At 36.1% G+C, this 20935-nt stretch overlaps 1 protein-coding gene across 2 annotated transcripts in view; it reads left to right on the top strand.

The window, feature by feature from the left end:
• ARHGAP15 (Rho GTPase activating protein 15) overlaps positions 1 to 20935 on the top strand; it is a 652966-nt gene that overhangs the window by 368439 nt on the left and 263592 nt on the right. For both annotated transcript variants that reach the window (XM_057745532.1, XM_057745533.1), the window contains exon 9: positions 12042 to 12164. In XM_057745532.1, coding sequence (XP_057601515.1) covers positions 12042 to 12164 — 123 coding nt within the window. The remainder of the gene's footprint in view (positions 1 to 12041; positions 12165 to 20935) is intronic.

Raw genomic sequence — 20935 nt, forward strand, 5'->3', positions numbered from 1 at the left:
CTATATAAACTCCTTGCTTTTCAGTACACTTTGTCCATCTCTCAACAAGCGTTCGTATTCCCTCATGGCTCACAGGCCGAGCTGCGAGCCACAAATGCACTGCTGTCTTCACTTCTTCATCAGAAGTGAATTTTCATCCTTGTAAGGCTGCTTTCAGGGGACCAAACAGATGAAAGTCTGATGGAGCAAGATCAGGACTATAGGGAGAATGCTTTAACACCTCAAAATGAAGTAATGCACGACAGACTTAGGTTTCGAAACGTTTGTGTGAGATGGGTACCAAAACAACTCATGGGAGAGCGTAAACAGAAGCGTCTGGATATCTGCAAACAAAATTTGGACTGATACTCTAAGGAAGGTGAAAGTTTCTTAAAGAGAATAATTACTGGTGACGAGACATGAATTCATCACTACGAGCCTGAGAGTAAACGGCAGAGTATGGAGTGGAAACATCCTCAATCGCCGACCAAGAAAAAGTTCAAAAGTCAACCATCAGCTGGAAAATTGATGCTTACTGTTTTCTGGGATTCTCAAGGGCTAGTATTGGAACATTATCAGGAAAAAGGTTCAACAATCAACAGTGCTCATTACAGTGAGATGCTCAGTGAAGAGCTGAAGCATCAGACTAAACGCAGAGGACTGCTATCCAAGGGCGTGGTGATCTTGCATGACAATGCACGTCTGCACACTTCTGCCCACACTGTCAGCACTCAGCAAAAACTTCGTTTTGAGGTGTTAAAGCATCCTCCCTATAGTCCTGATCTTGCTCCATCAGACTTTTATCTGTTTGGTCCCCTGAAAGCAGCCCTGTGAGGACGAAGATTCATTTCTGATGAAAAAGTGAAGACAGAGGTGCATTCATGGCTTGCAGCTCAGCCTAAAACATTTTTTAATGAGGGAGTATGAAAGCTTGTTGACAGATGGACAAAGTGTACTGAAAAGCAAGGAGATTATGTCGAAAATGATGTATTTGACTTTTCTAAAAGTTAATTAAAATAAATTCTACAACTAGAGTGCAGATAATTTTTGACTCACCCTCATATTTGTAGGCTTAACCAAAGTCTTCCCTGTTTTATCATCAGAATAACTCATGTAAGTTCTAAGGATCATTTTTTTAGAGGGTTGAATTTTAGGATTATTCTGAGAATTATCCCAAGAATCTAGGAATACCCTGCTCTCCCCAGGCATTTGTGTACAGTAAACTCTGAGCTTCTTAGAGGGTAAAAACTAGGACTGAAGGTTCTTTAGGCCCTGGAATGCTCCTCGTAGACTGCAGGAAGCATGAGATATGATCAGTCAGTACTTGGGGAAGGTATGCTTTTAGATTTTGTTTAATAATATTTTCAAAAAAAAATAAATCTGGAATTCTTCCCAATCATGGGGTATTATGAGAACTGCTCTTTGTTATGTAAGAGTGTTGTTTCACTAAGAAATGTGCCCTCTTAGGAAGAAAGACACAATGCAAATTCAAATTAGTAATGAAGCTGTACAATATATAGCATATGGCCAAAGCTGGCCAGAATCACTCATGGGAGAAAACATTCTAAGGCTTGGGAAGAGTCACGTCCCTGGTGTGTGTGTATGTGTGTGTGCGTGTAGGGCTGTGTATGTTTGTGGACAGGGGAGCAATGACCCAACATAAACACTTTCTTTCCCACAACTTAAACATACACACAATACTTGAAATAGTTTCATTCAGGGGTAGGAACCGTGAGAGTCACAGGATCATTAAGCAATAGCAAAGCTCTGTTAGTCCATGATCTTTCCATATTCAAAAGGATTGTAAAATAAAAACAAGACTCTATAAGAGATCGATATTTTCCAAAGGGGTAGCAACTTACAGTGCAAGAGTATTTGGATTGCTAAGTGCCTTCCCTTCTCTCTGTGTTGCAGTTTGCTGCTTTGTTCATTGTGAAACCTTTTTGCTGGATGTGTTACATGCGATGAGCTTTGGTGTTATAATAAACAGAGAAGAAGGCTGCAATAATGTATTTCAGTTAGGAAGAAGCACTTGAAAGAAATTGGTTTTGCTATACACATGATGTGAGCCAATCAATAGTGGTTTAGTCTGACAAGCACTGTCAATATCCATTGTCACAGTTCAGAAAGTCTTTAATGGATAGTTCTTCAAAACCCAATGATTTCAACACATGTTCAAAGTCTTGAAATACACTGTACCTGGCAGAAATTAATCACAGATAAACTCTTGGGGTTGTAAACAAGTATTTTTTTTTAACTGAGATCCAAATAACTGTCAATTAAAATGTATATATATTAATATATATTAATCTTGTATAAATTAATATGTATTTAATGTACGTAACAGCTAGAGGCATAATCTAATAATACCAGATACATAATAAATGCCCAGTAAATGTTGAAAAAAATGAAAGGCACTGGGATGGAAGGTGAAGAGTGCACTTTTCATACCACCTGTTCTGTTTATTACTGATAATTACAACCATGATTGTGATACAGGGTAGCTATCATAACCTCACAGTTCATAACAATTGTTAGTTTTTATTGAATGCTTACTATACTCTAGATATTGTGCTGGTGTTTTGCATATATCAGGGCATTTAATTGATACAACAGCCCTTGGTAGGGGTATTGTCAGTGCCATTTAACAGATGAAAAAATAGAGGCAGAAAGAACTTATGTTGCTTAAATAAGATCCTACCACTGCTAGGTGACAGAGTTGAAATTCAAAATCCAAAACTGGTAGTATTCAAAAAAGAGAGAGAAAATGCATGAGAGAGAACACAACACACACTTTTTGAAAAGGAACAGCATTAGCTATTGGAAGGAGGCCACATATTAGCGGTGCTTATCTGCTTTCCTCCTTAAATATTGATCCTAAACTCTTACTTCTATGAAACAACTAGGAATAATACAAGCAAACTCTGTGGTTGGGTATAGAGAAGAATGAGATTCCTGGTTGGGCGGAGAGAAGAGCTAAGAAGTCTGTAGATGTGAATGTATGTGCTTATAATATTGTGGGCTTAGGGGTGCATTGTCTGTTTTTGAAAAAAGATTGTGTGATGACAGGAATCAAGAACAAGAACTAAGAAACTGAGAGAACCAGCTAGGTCACTAGGCATCTTTGCTTAAAAGGAAGCCCCGATCTCCACCCTGTATCTTTGTTTCTGTATTCATTCTTGCCTTGCTACATTCAGGAGCATGGTGAGTTTTCTTGTGTTCACCTACTGCCCAGGAGCTGAAGAGCTCAATTGGCGTTCGTGGTGATTATGGCTCTGGGCAGCCCAGAAGCCATCTTCAGCTGTTCTGACTGACAATCCAGAGAGTATTCAGCTATCAACACAGTTGCTGTCCTGTGATTCACTAATCTTGCTAAAGCAATTCATTTTCTCTTCTAGGTCTACAGTGACACATAACACCTAGAGTAATTTTGTCAGCAGTTCGCCTGAAGCAGATGATTGAAGACCTTAGGTTGGAAGTAGTTGACTACAGTGCGAGGCTACTACCATCTCTCTATGTCCTTAGAACTTTGGCAGCATTGCCAAACAGATAGAGAGGCAGGCAGTGGGGCAGGTTAGGCGTGTCCAAATCAGACAGCCCCACGTTTGATTTCTGGCTCAGCTGCTATTGGCTGCTTGGCTTAACTTCTCTGAACCTCAGGTTGCTAATCTACAGAATAGCCAGCAATAAGAGAACCTACCACATTGAACGATTATAAGGACTAATGAGATATAACATTCTTAGTACACTTCCTTGTCACACTGGTAGTGCTCTGAAAATGTTAGTCATTAATAATACATGTGATTTTAAGATGATCCGATTTGCTAGTCAAAGTAGAAATTGAGACTGCTTTAAAAGAATCAATACTACATATATATATTTATATGTAGTTGTGTATATAATTATATGTAATATTTGGATTGTGAAAAAAAGTAAAATATATGTATATTTATTTAACTTTTTCACAATCTAAATAAATACTTTGTTCTACCACTTCCTCTTAAATATTGATACCTGACTTAAGACATTTCTCAAACTACCTATGCCTGTGATATGTATTCTTCTGTCCTGGTTGAAATTTAATGTTTGAAAAATTAAGGATACATTGTGGCATGTTCTTGATCACACACAGGGCCAAGAGTTTAGAGATTAAATAAAAAGCTTCAAAGTTGTTATATATTTCTCCCCTCTATACCTACTGAGAATATAGAATCTGTACACACATCTTCACAGAGGTACAAACAAGTACATACACACACACAAAATACATAGTGATAGAACTCTCTGTTTATGTCTGTATGGCGGGAAGATTTTAACACCGCCCACACGATACAAATACTACTAAGCATTAGTCAGTACGTAAAATCAGCGTGGAAATTGTCCGTTACCCTTAAATATGAATATTATTTCTTTCTCTAATGTGACTTTTTTTCATAGAAATCTAAGTGGTAATTTCCAAGAATTTTGTCATGCTGCTACCTCTATGGGGGGAATTGCCATGGCTACAATTCTGTTGTTTTTTGGGGTTTTATTTTGCTCTCTGTTGTGGACTGATGCTCACGTTCATCTATAAGGCTCTTCTCATTTGATTTGGCCATGGCCTGTTTTCTATCAGCAGCAGAGAACCCATTCTTGTATTTAATATACAACCTTTCCTCATGGAAAATATGTTTCTACTTCATGGTGCCCTTTGTCTGGATTGATGCCCTATGTTATTTTTTTTTCTTTTTCTTTTTCTTTTTCTTTTTTTTTAAAGTAATTTTGCTTTCAAAATAAGCTACTGCCTTAGCTCAGTAACCCCTTATTTTATTAGTAAATTTATCAAAGTTTTGAAGTAGCTCTCATGTGACAAAGTTTTACCAACACTACATATACTACATCAAGTTGTAAGAAGCCAAGATAAATATCTAGTCAATGGAAGATGTCTTGACATCTTATACTATATCTGTATCTGATTCTGTTTCAGGAAAAAATGTACTAATATGTTTCTACACACACCATAGGTTTTTGCTATTTAGGTGTAATTTCTCTGTCTTCTTTACTTTTTTTTTTTTTGTGACTATGTTGTATTTCCATAACCTTTGATACAAAAATCTCTTGCAACTCTGGCTTATAGAAAGAAACCAGATTTACAATTGAAAGAAAATTATATTTGTGATGAAATTACTGTGTATTTGCAGTATCATTTTGAGGTTATCATCACCATGATCATCATCCTGAAAGTTATTCTTTAAGTAACTCAGAGCTATGCTAAATGCTATAAAAAAAGAGTTTAAATATAACATCCTGACTCACACTATAGAAATGCGTTATCAACATAGATATCCCTAAGATATATCATCAGCAAAATAAAAATATTAAGCCTATACATGAAAAGACAGGGAAGAATTTATACGTTACTGGAAAAAGCAGTTAATGGCATTTCCTATGGCTGAATGACAAGGCCGTTACAGTAAACTGCCAGCTCTTTCTTGACACTGAAAATGTAAAAACGTAGTTAGATTTGTCTATTTAAATTAGATAATTTAGCCTAAAAGTAAACATTTTTCATGGTATGAACTCTCACTTCTCTTTAAATGAGTAGACAGCATAAATATGAATCATTGGGGAGAGAATGTGTTGATACCCTTCTGTTTTCAACTGATTATTTATTTTGTGTTTCTACAATGTCTAAGTGGGAATTAAGTGATTAAAACAAAGCACTGCTGTTAAAATGCCCTGCATTCCCTCTTCCAATTATTTCCAGATTTAATCATGATTTGTGTTTTAAGTAAGTCACTTAAAGTTTCAATAACTTAGTTTCTCAAGGGCTTGAAATTATGACTTCTGTTTACACTGAGCATGTGAAAAAAAAAAGAGAGATATTACATGACCAATAGTACATTAGGCCCAAACTTCCCCTTTCTGCCCACTCTAACACAGGGAGTTATGTGGAAAGTTTTTAGGGCTCTAAAACCACACTCTGGAGAGAGCAAAGCAGTATTTATTACAGCCTAATGAATGAGGGAAGTGGAATCAGGCAGGAGACTGACAAGAAATTTGATAAACTTTATTTCTCAGTTTTGTGTAAGGTGCTCTTGTTTTAGTAATTTAGAAAGTGGTGCAACAGGGTAATTCCAAATACAAGGTCGTATTGGAAAATATGAAAGGAGACAATCAGCACTTTGTTATGTAATCCGTGTGATGGTTTGAGAAGTGTTTGGGAATCTCTGGGGATGAAGAGCCTGATGTAACCCTATTTTGTCATTTCTTTCTGGAATTCCCTCTCTGAACACTGCAGTCGGTAAGATGAATGTGCTAAGTAACGGCTCTCAGCTTTGCTCCGAACATCCTCCCAGACTCTCTGTGTTGGGAGCTCTTAGCTGCTAACACAACTATCTATCTACACCTGAAGTAGATCCCTATGTAAAATCCCACCAAAAAAGTGACAACAAGTAGCCTAGAAAGTTGTTTGTAATAGCATTTCTGAAGGGTAATGACTCTACTTCCCTTTAGCAACATTTCTGAAATCTTAGCTCTCCCAGCATTTCCAAATTAAAAAAATAATAATAATATTAACAACATGTAATTGTAACATGGGAATACCGCGAGAACAGCAGTTTGGCAGGAAAAGGGGATATTTCAGAATAAGGTCCACAGCAAGAAAAATTCTGGCAGATGCGCAGTTCTGGATCATATTATCCAAACTGTTGGATTCTGGAAGATTTGAGGGTTTTTCTTTTGTGGTTCCTGTCCCTTAATAGAATGGTAGAGGACGTTCATCATCCAAATTGTGTTGCTTCCTCCTTCCATTACTAAAGTTGGAAAATAAATATACAAAGGGCATCCATTACAATAAGCAGTCCTACTTTTAGAGCTGTTTTTAACACCATAATGGCTGTGTCCGGTATAAAACTTGTGTTGGGCTGATGCCTTATCTCATATGTAATGATATTTATTGAAGATCATCTTGAAAAGCCCAGGATCCTAACTGTTCTCTGGTGTGAGCAGCTTTAACACCAATTAAATCTCTCCACTGGTTAAGAGTGATGCTTAAAGCTAATGCCTTCAGCCTAGAGTGTGGAGACTTAAATTGCACATTGTTATTCAAAATTCTTAGGCTTTGAAAAATATTCCATTTGTTGGGGCTTGAAAGAAAAGATCACCCGTCAGTGGAAAAAAAAGAGAGAGGAAGCATAAAGGAAATAAAAGTAAATTTTAGAATACCTCGAAAGCTAATCCCATTCAAGTTAATTTTTTGTGGAGGTGAAAATGTGTAAAATTAAGAGTGATTCCTCTTAAATCAGATTAAATGCTTTGGAATTTAAACCCATATCTCTTTAATCTCTTTTCATTTTTGAATAAAAAGTTTAAATGGGAAGGGGGGCAGAGGGAACTGCTCATTGGCTTAACATAAATCTTTAAATTGCAGTAAGCTTCACCCTCAAAAAGTAGTTGAATCTCTTAAGAAAAAGAAAAGGCTGAATTCTGCTTTTCATAAATGATGGATTATTGTACCACACTGTGTATTTTCCAGTAAAGTGTCCTTTTATTTGCACTGTGTGATTACAAGTTTCTAAAAGTATGTGTGGGGTCACTTGGGTGCTGTGGGAAAGTGGAAGGAACACTGTTCTGTTAAAATCAGTAGTGAAATCAGAAGCAAACTATGTCCTGATTACCATAGGCATGTGTTTAAATTTTGATTTCCTTAATTGGTTATGTAGTATTTACTTAAAATGAACAATTTGGCAAGTTTTTCTCCCTTGACAACAGAAAAGCGTAAACTGTTTTATAAGTTTGGCTGTTAAAATCAGATTTGTAAACCACAATATTCAAAGACTTTTATTGCTGTTTACAGGGGTCCAGTGATGGACTTTGCTTTATAACCATGTGCTTTTTACATTTTTAGTTTGTATTTATAGCGCTTTCAAGTTATTTGGTTAATAAAAAGTATGCCATATATTACAGTCATCTATTGACTTTAACTTCTGCATAAGTCTTCTTAGAACAAAATGAGCAGAGTGAATGATGGCAAAGGCCTGGCAATTTGACTTGTCATCTGAGGACGATTATTTATGGCATCAGGAAATGGAAGCTGACATTCTAGTCTGTCTCCAGGAAAGTCATCATTAGAGGCAACTTTGGGTAGTTTGGCTATGTTAAAAACTGTGTAATCATATCCAAGACTCTGCTAGTTTCTCAGAATGTATGAGAGGGAAACAAGCTAAAGCATTTTAAAATATACTTTCTCTTGAAAAACCAGTGTACCTTACGCACATTTCTCACATGTGGAGCCAGATGGTAGTATTGAAAACAATATAATATACATATATCTCTAATTAAGGATACTATCACCAGAGTACCTAACAGGTTCCAAGAAGATATAACTCACTATATAATTACTTTCATAATCTCACATTTATACCATGTGTATGTGCTTTAATTTACAAAGTACTTTTTAATCATATCATTTTTAATAGTCCCTAAAATGGCAGAAAAAAATACCTCCTTTGGCCCTGAATTTCTTGCCATTCTGTCATGCTAAATGACAAGATTTTGAAGTGAAACTAGAAATAGAAAATAATACCTTTGGTAACCTGTGAAAATTTAGATTCATTATTCCGTATAATTTCAGAGGCAGACTTGAGACCAAAATTATCCTGAGGTAGCTTTTTCCTGAAAAGTATTCCTTTGGCCCCTAGTACTAGAACCCAGACCTGTAGGGCTTTGATACAGCTATCAGATCATATATGACCTGACCCAGATGAAAGTTGATAGGATAGCATGTAAGCACAGTATATTATGATGCTCAGAATAACTCATCCAGTCATACAATTTTGAATCAGTTAATGCCTGACATTCATGGTCCTGTGAAAGCAATTGTGGCTTGCATGGGTTCTAAAGGCACTTGCTATTTCTCTGAAATGACCTGAGGTCAATTCCTCCTCTAAGATCCCTTAATCTCTTATACTTTGTACTTCTTGCCATGCTGTATTATTACTACATAGGCCATATGCATTTTTATCCACAGCAGTTAAATCCAGCACTGCCATGTATGCAGTTGGTGATTAAGTTGTGTGTGTGTGTGTGCTTTTGTCATCTAGCAGCACTGTCCAGAAATATCTGAGCCATGTATGTAGTTTCATAGCCACATTTTTTAAAGTAACAAGAAATAAGTTTTAATAATGTACTAATTTTAACAGTATATTTTTTAGCAAAAAATCCAAAACATTATTATTTCAACCTATGGCACAAGCTGCATTTCAAATATTCAATGGCGCCGAGTGACTAGTGGCTACCACATTAGACAGCACAGTTCTAAAATAGTGCTCCTCAAACCATTTTAAGTTCAGATACACAAAAAAATGATAATATTTGGGTAGCCCAGTGGACTATATAGATAAGACTGCTCATAGACAACAGCAGCTTCCCAGGGGCTCAGGTTGCCTTGGTCCTGCTCAATTATCCTGAGTGCTGAGGGCATCCGTAACTCTCACCCTACATAACCATCCTGTCAGATACAATAGTTGGGAAGCTCCGGTCTACAGCAGTGGTTCCGAACCTTTTCAAGTGATAGACCCATCGACCACCCTCACATGGATGGGGTAGGAGTTGTACTTTTATAACCAACTCATTTAATAAATAAATACCAGATAGATGGTAGATCAGACATGTATGTTTTACATATGTATCTATATATATGCTACTTACAGAGAGGTGTATTATTAAAATAATACTTTTGTTTGTTTGTTTTTCACAGTTCCTTTACATTTTGTCAGTGTGTGAGTCACCCTTCCACCACCAATAAACGAGAACTTAAGCAGGTCCTATAACTTTTCCCTTCAGTTTAAGGGAATGATTCTCAGCAGGGAGCACTTTTCCCCCCTTCTGCCTCCAGGAGACATTTGGCAGTGTCTGGAGACATTTTTGATTGTTACAGCTAAGGGGAGGGTACTACTGGCATATTGTGGGCAGAGGCCAGGGAGGCTTGTCAACATCCTTATCCTGCACAGGACAACTCCCTGCAAGAAAGAATTGTCTGGCCTAAAATAGCAATAGTGCCAAGGTTGAGAACCTTACTTTGAGGTAATATAAGATTTTATGGCATTTTAAGTGGCAAGTACTGTCTCAATCCAGTATTTAATAGTGTATAATCCCATGTGATAATCAAAATTTGAACTTAATTTAAAATTAGAACTCCACTCTCAGCTAAGAGGAAGGCAAGATGTCCTTAGCCTTACACTTCACCCCAACTCCCCATTTTGCTGACATAAGTTGGTAACCACTTCGGTAAAAGCTAGAGAAAGGAGGCTGCAAAAATGTCCTTATTTGACCAGTTGTAAGAAGACTTCTCACACTCTAGGGCTGGCAGACTTTTTAATAGCAGACACTCTCCCTTAGGCACTTTTGCGGGTTCCTTAGAGATCCCACTGGGAAAGTTTGACTTCAAATTCTCTGATTTAGACAATATATTTTCTTCCAGCTGCAGCTCCCTCTTAAGTCTCTCTTTTTGCTTCTGAGTTCCTCAGGAGGGGTAGCATGGCTCAAGTACAGCTCCCCTGCAACTATAACTTAGTAAAACGTTTTGCAAGTAGCTACCCAATAGCTACTTAAAAAATTTTAGTTGATCAAAGCCATTGTACTTTACATGACTGAGTGACCTCCTGATATTTACGTTTTCCTTCCCCTTCCATTCTTTCACCAGTATTCCAATACATTATTAGGATACCAGATAAAAATCCTATGAGACTGGTCCCATATCCAAACTTGACCTTGGACAAGTTACTTAACCTCTTTGACTTAGCTTCTTCATCTCTAAAATGGGTAGAATTAGTTTATATGATACTTCAAAAGGTCGTTGTGAGATTTGATTCGACAAATATTGACTAAATACTTACTATATGTTAAACAATGTTTGAGGTATTAGGGACACATAAGTGAACAACATTTATAAAAGTAAATAAAATCCCTGTCTACATAGAGCTTACATTGCAGTAGAATTAGGTTAGATCATGTTAGATGCTTAGAAGAGTAGCAAGCATATAGCAAGGTCTCAGTACATTTTAGACATATTATTATTAACCCACTTGAATGACTGGCTTATTCTAAAATACGATTTGAGAGAAAAAGTCCTCTATATTTCTATTCAGGTGCCCCAAATCCTAAGATGACATCAGTAATTAGGTTAAGACAGTGAAGGGCCCTCTTAAGATCTGTATCTCATATCATAAAGACAATAAGCTCCTCTCATTTTAGGAATTATTAATGATAAGAATCATTATTAATGTCTGTTAATAAAGTCATTAATAATAAGATACCTTGAATGCAGTTAGACTTCACACTTAATGAAGGTACGGACCTTAAGTGTTATGTTCATCATTGCATTCATAGCCTTTAGCGCGGTAATCAGTAGACATTCAACAAATATTTGCTTAGGAAATGAATTTGACACACACCCAACTTTGAAGATAACAGTGAGGCTAGGAAACTGAGGACGGGAAACTGATGAAGACGTGTCAAAAGTTTGAGGCAATACGTGTTACAGAATTTCACCTAGTGGTAATTTTACACCAATAAGAAGAGTAAGAAATATCTGCTTTCTGAAAAAGAAATCACTTTAGGTTAACTTAATAAAGAAAATTGACAAAATTATGTGGGTGAGCAGGACCTTTGAAAATGCCTAAATTTTCTACAGGCAGTATGTAATAATAATTCATTGAAATTATTAACTAGAGCTTTTTTTTCTCCTAAGTTGGATGAACGTTTCTACAATTTTGTGTGTAGATATAGTTAGGTGGAATTATCCAGATAAAAGTTATCATGGTAAATTTGAAGGAGTGAATGTGAAAATAAATCGTGAAAATATAGAGCTAACCACATTCTTATTACACATTCATGTTGCAACAGAGGTAATATTTTCATATGGGCAAAATTTTACTCCTATGCCCTGTCTAAACAGAAGGGCCTGAGCTATTAATTCAGGTAGTTGTCCCATAACTACTGTTTTCTATTCATATTTGCATAAAGTAATAATCATAAAGGAAAAATTTACTGAAAGCCTCTGACTTTTTTTTAATCTCCAGTGTTCAGACTGCATCATAGTGCTTCCGATACAAGCGACAAAAACCGAGTTAAAAGCAGATTAAAGAAGTTTATTACCCGAAGACCTTCCCTGAAAACTCTGCAAGAAAAAGGACTTATTAAAGGTATAGAACATTTTATACTTTTACTGTAACAGTGATAAATGAATGTGCCTCTGTGTCCGTAGTTATTCTGCTCTAAAGGATTATTAGGATATTTTATTCTTTTTAGGTTGCTTATTAAATGTTCTGCTCTAAAACAGAGGAAAAAATAGTTGTCCAGAAAACTAATCCTGAGAAAATAAAGGATGTATCATAGGGTCATCGAAAAAAATACCTAGTTTTGCCCTCAAAGGATCTGGGCTCTGGACCAGGAGTGAAGAAGAAATATACTAGTGGCCCGTCAGAGTGATCCCATGTCCCCACGTACCTGGACAATCCTGGTTATACCTGTTGTCCCAGCATACTTAATAACAACAGCCCTTTTCAGTCTCAGACGAGTCCTGATTTGTATAATAAGTTATCTGATCATCTAGTCATAGTCTGAAGTAAGTGCTAGGAAGAAAGGGCTAGGAAGAAAGTCCAAGATAAACTAGTACAGATTTGAGAGCTGGAGGATGGAGAACTCAATCTAAACTGAAAGAAGCAGGTACTTTTGCAAATATATCTAAGATATGTAAAATATCCTAGACCAACCCAGGCACAAGAATAGGAAAACACTCTGGCATGCGACGATCTCTGAGTCTCAGATATGTCTTCTGTTAAATAGGGAAACTTAAACCCACCACTGAGAGGACCATTAAAACAAATAAATGAGATTATCCAAACTATTTAACAGAGCTTCTGGAACGTAAGTATTCAAGAAAGGTCCTTTGCTATTATTAATACTGTTACTATCCATTACTGTCGTTATGCTCAATAGTGTACCAGATACATTAAAGAACGGATGGACAGATAAAACCAGTGATATAGATTTCTTTTTTTTTTAAAGATTTTTTTGATGTGGACCATTTTTAAAGTCTTTATGGAATTTGTTACAATATTGCTCCTGTTTTTTATGTTTTTTGGTTCTTTGGCTGCAAGGCATGTGGGATCTTACTTCTCTGACCAGGGATCGAACCCTCACTCACTGCATTGAAAGGCAAAGTCTTAACCACACGACTGCCAGGGAAGCCCCAAAACCAGTGAGGAAGATTTCTGTAACTGGAAATCACCTCATAGATCACACAGGCAGATGTATTATTTTCCTTAGAAGAAATTACATATGCATCAAGTTCATTATTCTCCCTGGTTCATTATTCTCCCTGGATTTATTTTGAAAATTTTTCTAACTGATGATATATTTTGAAAATTAAATGCTGGAAAGAATTTGAAAATGGACTAAAATAAAGTTGAAAGACTGATCCTTATAGAAATCAAAAAGTTATTTAATATACAAATATTTCTCAGGAACAGGTCACAGCAGATAATATTTTCAGCACTACTTACAAGGGTGAATCAAAAATTATCCGCACCCTGTAGATTTTAATTAACTTTTAGAAAAGACAGATACATCATTTTTCAACATAATCTCCTTGCTTTTCAATACACTTTGTCCATCAGTCAACAAGCTTTCATATTCCCTCATTAAAAAATGTTTTAGGCTGAGCTGCGAGCCACAAATGCACCACTGTCTTCACTTCCTCATCAGAAGTGAATCTTCGTCCTCACAGGGCTGCTTTCAGGGGACCAAAAAAGTGAAAGTCCAATGGAGCAAGATCAGGACTATAGGGAGGATGCTTTAACACCTCAAAACAAAGTTTTTGCAGAGTGTCGACAGTGTGGGCAGAAGTGTGAGGATGTGCATTGTCATGAGAGATCACACGCCCTTGGATAGCAGTCCTCTGTGTTTAATCTGAAGTTTAGGCTTTAGCACAAACTTTTCGAAACCTAAGTCTGTCGTGAGTTATTTCATAGGCAGAGCCATGGCTGATTTGCAAATGATTTGCCACATAATCCACTGTCACTCGTCTATTCGACAGAATCATTTCACGTGTACACTCAATCTTATCATCAGCCGTGGACGTGGACAGACGTTCTGCTTCTTCTTGATGGCTAACACTTGTGCGACCTTCCTTGAACTTCTCTATCCATTCACACACACTTATTCATGACAAAAACACTTTCTCCATACTGTGTACAAAGTCTTCGTTAAATAACGGCACCAGGTACACCCTCCAACCACAAGAAAACAAATCACTGCACGCTGCCCTTCTCTTGTGCAGATCACAAGTGGGGCATGCATTTTTGCTCTCACTGCAGTTACAAATGAACTGATGTAACATGTTCACACCTGCACAGCAGTGACTGGGGAGACAGTAGCCTTGAACAGAAAGCGCTGAAAGACAGTGTGGCCAACAAAAGTTTTAATATAACTGCAGGGTGGATGATTTTTGACTCACCCTCGTAGAATGAGAATTATTTCAATAGTTTAGAATAACTGTTTGACCTGTCAATTTCAGTCCATTTTAAAAGAGGTGAACGTATCACAGAAATCATCTAGCATTCTGAACCAACTGTGACAGGTCAAATTTTATGAAGCATGAGCGATCCTATCACTAATAGAGTGGAAACTTCTTAGAATGTAAGCATTTGGAAGCAGCACTAGCACCTGCTTTAAATTGGTCTTAGCTCAGACTTTTACTCGCTGAAGTGTCCTTTTCAGTGGACAGCATTTGGTCCTCTGCAGATCCAACTTCATATAGTCATATAGTAGTACCTTGAATTCTACCTTAGAATTTATCCCATAGATTATAATTTTCTTAGAAAGGATTCAGTAGCATGTTACCTGCCATCATGACAAATTATAAAACCAGATAAGTAGCCCAAGAAATCCCAATCTGATGTGAAGTCCAAATTTATCATGACTGTGGCAAAATAAAAGGGGGTTTTAATTCAGTGGCACGGTCTGGCCCCAATCAAAATGCTAAAGAATTAATAACCATAGTGCTCTAGAATTGGTCTCAGAAAGCAGCAGAGAAACTGGTTGCCTAATGCAGTTTTCATACTGATGTAATGGAGCCACTGAACACACTCCACGGGTACATTTCCTATCTTAGAGCTCCATTACATTTTCACCATAGCTGACCAATGAGTCAGTATTCATTAGTAGGGCTATGGAAAATCTATGTGAAATTCTGATTTGATAAGCTTCCATTGTTGTCTTCAGTGGAATTTTCTTCCAAATACAGATCAAGTTATGCAAATACAGTCACTTCTTGGGCTTGTTTCAGTTTTAACTGTGAATTTTTTTGTGAGGTTTCTTCTGGGACTTTTTTTTAAACCAAGTAGAAAGCATTAAACCGATTTTTAAAAATACAGGCTCAGTCAAATTTAGTACTTTAAGTCCATTTTCTTAGCATATCTAAGGCAAAGACTTAGAAAAAAACCCAATTATATCAGTGTTTTTGATTGATTATGAAAAATCGCATAAAATAAATTGATTAACAGTTAAATAGTTAATTTCTCCAAGTAAAATGACAACTCTTTCTAGAGAATTATTTAGAAAGAGGGATAATGCCTTTAAATTTGTTCGCAGTGCATTTGCCCAAAGAATATATATCAAATTCTTTAAGCTGTCTAATTGTTCACATGTGGAATAAAGGCATCCGTTACCAAGGTTTGGGAAAGCTGTACACGGTAGTTTAGGTCTCACAAGAGTGCTTCCTGATACCTGGGAGGGGCTTGGCAAGGCCACAGCCACTTTTCAAAGTGTTTACTTTTTTATATAATGTTCCCAACAGATTGAGAGGTCTGAGCTTTGAATTTTGCCAGCCTTTATTGAGCCCCTGCTGTGGGGCAGGAAAGGCTGTGTTTTATTGACTTTAAATGCCCAGCAGAACAATATTCACAAAGCACTCTATGTGAAAAGAAAACTGTCCCAGTATCGCACAGTCTAAGCTCAGTCACAAACCCTTTCTTCAAAACCTGTTTTTTGAACTCATGGAGACCTGGCCAATATGTGATTTCATCGACTAGGTTTTAGATCTGCAAACAGTCTCTTGATGGGGCTGCATTTTCTCATTTCTTTAATATGACTAATGAGAAGGGTACATTGTGATGCCAAAAATGGGCCAACAGATAATTCTGAATGATCACCTAATGGAAGGAAATCGTAATAGCTCAGGTGGGTGTTGCAATTATTGTGCCATTGCAGTGGTAGCTTCTGAAAAACCTTCAATTTATCCAAGTGCTTTCACGTTTGCCAAAGGAACGGCAAGAGCTTTTTAAATGTATGAGTTTATTACATTGAGCCTCTCACAGAAAACAAACACCCAATCAGTATAATATGTAAATTATAGGGAGGAGGGTACATTTTAGGGGGGTAGGTGTATTTGCACATGTCCTCTACTTGCTTTTGGAACTGAGGTAACAGCTCTTCAGCGTCAACCAAACTACCTTACGTAATCTTTCAAATAGCAGTATTGACATCCAAGAACAGAAAACACTTGGCAATGCAGTGTTTAGAAGATAACAATTGGTTGGTTTCTTAGGAGCAACTAGTATTTCCTTATATCAAAATGAGAGAGTTAGAGAGTATTGTGTATTTAGAAAGTGGTTTCTTTCATCTTTCTATGGACAAAACCGTACTGGAGGATATTCGTAGAAATTGAGAGTAAGGCTGAACTACTTCCATTTTTAATCCATATATTATATAGGAAATAACCAGGCAAAGGGTTAAATAGTATGCCTCCAGGATTTATGATGAAAAGCAGTGTTTTCCTGCCTCATCCCAGTTTTCTTCCTTACAGGGCACCATTTGGTTTGGTTTCTATTTGAAGTTCTTCTGGTGGCTGCCTCCATTATCTTATATTATTGTTATTTGGGGTAGAGATCTTTGTCAATATCTTTCTTATCTTTAATGTTTTAAAATCTTTACTTATAAAGCTTAGACATTACCTCAGATTTATTTTACAATGAATCTGACTTAATTAAACTAGACCTCATCTACCTGACCCTTTTCTTCCCCAAATACTCAAATACAGCTGGTCTTGCTGTTACCGGTGGCTTCCTCTGACACATAAACTTCTATTTATCGTTCTATCAACCATAAAAAATTGAGACTTAATGCCTTCATCGACAAGATGAGAAACATGGTGTCCTTTTCCCCTTTCGTCTGCTCTGCCTTAGTTACTGAGTCTTTACTTCTACATCATGAAAATTCATATTATTTCACTGGTTTCTGTAATTATGACTTATTTATAGGTTGACTCTAAAAGTGAAAACCCAAAAAACAGCATTCATATGATTATGATTATATAAGGTTGCTACTACAGCACCAAGTATTAGACTTCCTGCTCTGTTCTTACAATATCATAACCCCATGACTCTCAAAGATAAATGACCCTTGATCCTGGTGAAAAAGATTCTCCTTTCTTTTACATTTGAATGTTATGAGTAGTAAGTTTATGTTGTTTCACAACCACAATCAAGTCTTCTATCTGCCCCCCCGTTTTGAATCTAAATGTGAAAAAAAAGTTATCAGCATTTACTTTATATTAATCACATAAATATTACAGAATTTTTCACCAAGTAATGTGCCAGATTGGATTAATTTATCCATGGGTCCGATGCTATGCCTTATCAGCCACATAGATTATAATGTTCGTATTTTTAAAAGCTTATGCCTCATCATTTGCTTATAATCATGCCATTGTTTAGTTTGATACATTTTTGGATTGTGAATTTCTTGTACAGATGTTTTCCCTCAGAGTTTTATTTTTTATTGCTTTCTGAGCCTTTACGTCCTCAAAGGCTTTAATCCTCGCAATTAAACATTCTATGTACGTTAGCCTGTGACTCCCTGGTTTTTACCCCACAATATCTCCTAAAGTTCTTCCGTCATCCTATTCCATTTGTATTGGTTGCTTTCCAGGCTTCACCTTTATCACCCTGTGATTTCCTTTCACTGATCTTCTGAGTTGTATTCACAGTCTTCTGAATCCCATGCCTTTTCTTGCTTGCTTTAATTTCTTCTATTACTATGTAGCAGCCTCCGGTAACTCATTTAGAAAACATAAGACCTTGGCTGTCTAAAAATATCTTCAGTATGCCCACACACTTAATCAATAGTTTAGTTGGGCATAAAATCCCATTGCTTCTGTAATACAAGAATTGCAGCTTCCATTCTTACTCTTGTTGCTTTGAATTTTTTCTTTTTTCTTTCAGAATCATTGAGCATTTTTTTGTTTGGTTGGTTTTTTTGTTGTTGGGTTTTTTTTTTTTTTGGTCTTTGAGATTCTATAATGGAGATAATGTATATAGTTGGTAGGATTTTTAAAATTTATTCTGTTTGGCACTCAACTTGAAGAATTGTGACTTTTGGGCTCTGGAATTTTTTCTCTTTATTATTATAAGTTTCTCTCATTAGTTTTTTCTGTTTCCTTTTTTGTAATCTTTATGATGCGAGTATTAGATCATCAAGACTGATTTTTCTTATGTTGTGAAAGAATTCTCAGTTTGACCCCCCTATGTTTATACTAATTTATTTTTACTTTAGCAATTATATTTTCAATTTTCTAGATGTCTTTCTTATTCTCTGTTCTTTTTGCATACCTCACTCTCTCCCATGCTATGAGGGCACAAATTTTATTTGACCATGCTACTCTCATTCCTAATAGTGAGGATGACACTCAGCACTCAATAAATGTTAATTAAGTAAGAAAACAGAAAACAGATTATATTTTTTCCTAACTTATCTAAGGATATAAATTAAAATGTATTGTTTTGGACTTTTGTTTTACTCTTTTGTTTTAAAATTTCCTATTCTTTGAATCATCAATTTCATCTAGGTTTCTTTCATTCATATATTTGTCTCCTGTTTCTATCACATTAGTGATTTGACTCAAATGTCTGGTGGGCCATGGTTGTCTGTTCTTATTACAGAATGAGGCTCCACAAAGATAAGCTGGAACTCAGCATACACGAGTAGAGCTAGCTTGTCAATGATATGTTTTTGTTGTAGGGTGATCCATAGGGACTACCACACCTGTCTCAAATATCATATATTTCCATAGGATACAGTATGCCTTATATACTTGATAAACTGAATCAGTCTTTATAGAATAGTTTATGGTGATAGAAAATTTTCAACTCTATTTTCCAATGAAGAAAATTGAGTTTATTTGAAAGTACAGCAGCTTTAGAATGTGACTAAGCTAAGTTTAAAGGTAGATTCTGTCATTTACCAGCTATATAATTTAATGTTTGATTATCAACTTTTTGTATATGAAATTTACATCATAAAATTAAATGAAATGATATATGGAAAGACTCTCACACAGTGTCCAGCTCATCTTAAACATTCAGCAACTAACTCCCTTCTTTCCTTCCTTCCATGTTTCCTTTCTTCCTTCCTACTTTCTTTCCTTCCTTTCTTCCTTCCTTCCATCTTTTCTTCCTTGTTTGCATCTTTCTCTTTTCCTTTATTTCCCTCTTTTTTCTTTTCTTATTTATGCTTATGGAGGAAATCATGACCTAGATGAGCCTAGGAAATCATACTCCCAAGTATTCTTTTCATGTTTGAGAAATCAATCCAGACAAATGTCAAAGAAAGGCAGCAGTAACTTACTTACTTCAGGGAAAATATAAAGATCATTTGTGGTTGGCTCATATTTATCTGTTTTGTTATTTTTTATTATGGTACTCTTTATACACAAATGGGCATGAGCTCATTTTCTGTCCTATTTACACCCACTTATGCAGTGTCATCTAATTGCTAGAATGTTTAATAATTACCCACACAGACACAATTTATTGTTTAAGGTTTCTGTCATATGAGAAAATAATTTTTGAAATCAGAGTACATTTGTAAAATATGTCAGTTATATTCAGAAGTAAAGAAAGCTCTGCCATCCAAGTTGGAGATACAAGTTATCAGCCCTAAAGTTTCAACAGTCATGTTTATGACTGGCAAAATCATTGAGCTAAGAGGAAAGTATTTTTTAAATAATTTTTTAGAACTCATGTATGACAAAGTGACCTACCTGTCACATTGTTAATTTAAGCAAAATATATATGAACAACACTGCAATATACCTTTGAGTAGAGATATACTCCAACTTGCCACTTTATCAGTGTTAGTCTAAGAATAATTATATTTGAATTTATATACTGGGGCATGGGTCTATCATTGCTCGGGCCTGAAATACTCTCACAACTTCCACAATATGCATTAATGTGCTTAAAAATATCTTGTAAATCTTCTTTTCTTTAAACTTCTTTATGGTTCATAATTGAACTGTGATCCTTACGTGTGCGCTATGTCATGATTTAATATTAGCCAAAATTAATAGCCAACCTTAAGCTGCTTTATCTTGGCCTATAAGCTTCCTGGTTCCTCTGCTTTTATAGTTCCCAGGCAGTTTCTGTTATTTAAAGGCTCTTGGGAGCAAATGTGTTGGTAATAGAGTACCACATAGCTAGCTTTTGGTTCAATAATAAAATACAGGTCACCATGAAAGATGGCAAATGTGGAGGAAAAAGTGCACCTGGGTAGCAGGTTAAGCCTGTGTCTTTTAAAAGCCTGTTATCCAGGGAGGAAATGATCCTGATATTATGAGATATTACAAGCAAAATAATTTTAGAGCAGCAAGAGAAAAATGAGGTCCAGAAATGGGAGTGAATTAGGTAAGGGGGGAAAGAATGAGCCAGAATAATACATTGGTTTCTCTGTGATTCAAGAACTTACTTATGGAGGGAGTCCTTTTCACACAGGATTAATTAGAATATATTATTTGAGATGGTGACTTATATATACTTGATTTTTAGTATCTACGAAATGGTTTTACCAGTAATTTCCTGGTATAATGCACTATATTTTGTGTATTTGCAACTAATAATATTTTTTCTATTATTCT

This window comes from Hippopotamus amphibius, chromosome 8, assembly GCF_030028045.1.
Source record: "Hippopotamus amphibius kiboko isolate mHipAmp2 chromosome 8, mHipAmp2.hap2, whole genome shotgun sequence".
Lineage (NCBI taxonomy): Eukaryota > Metazoa > Chordata > Mammalia > Artiodactyla > Hippopotamidae > Hippopotamus > Hippopotamus amphibius.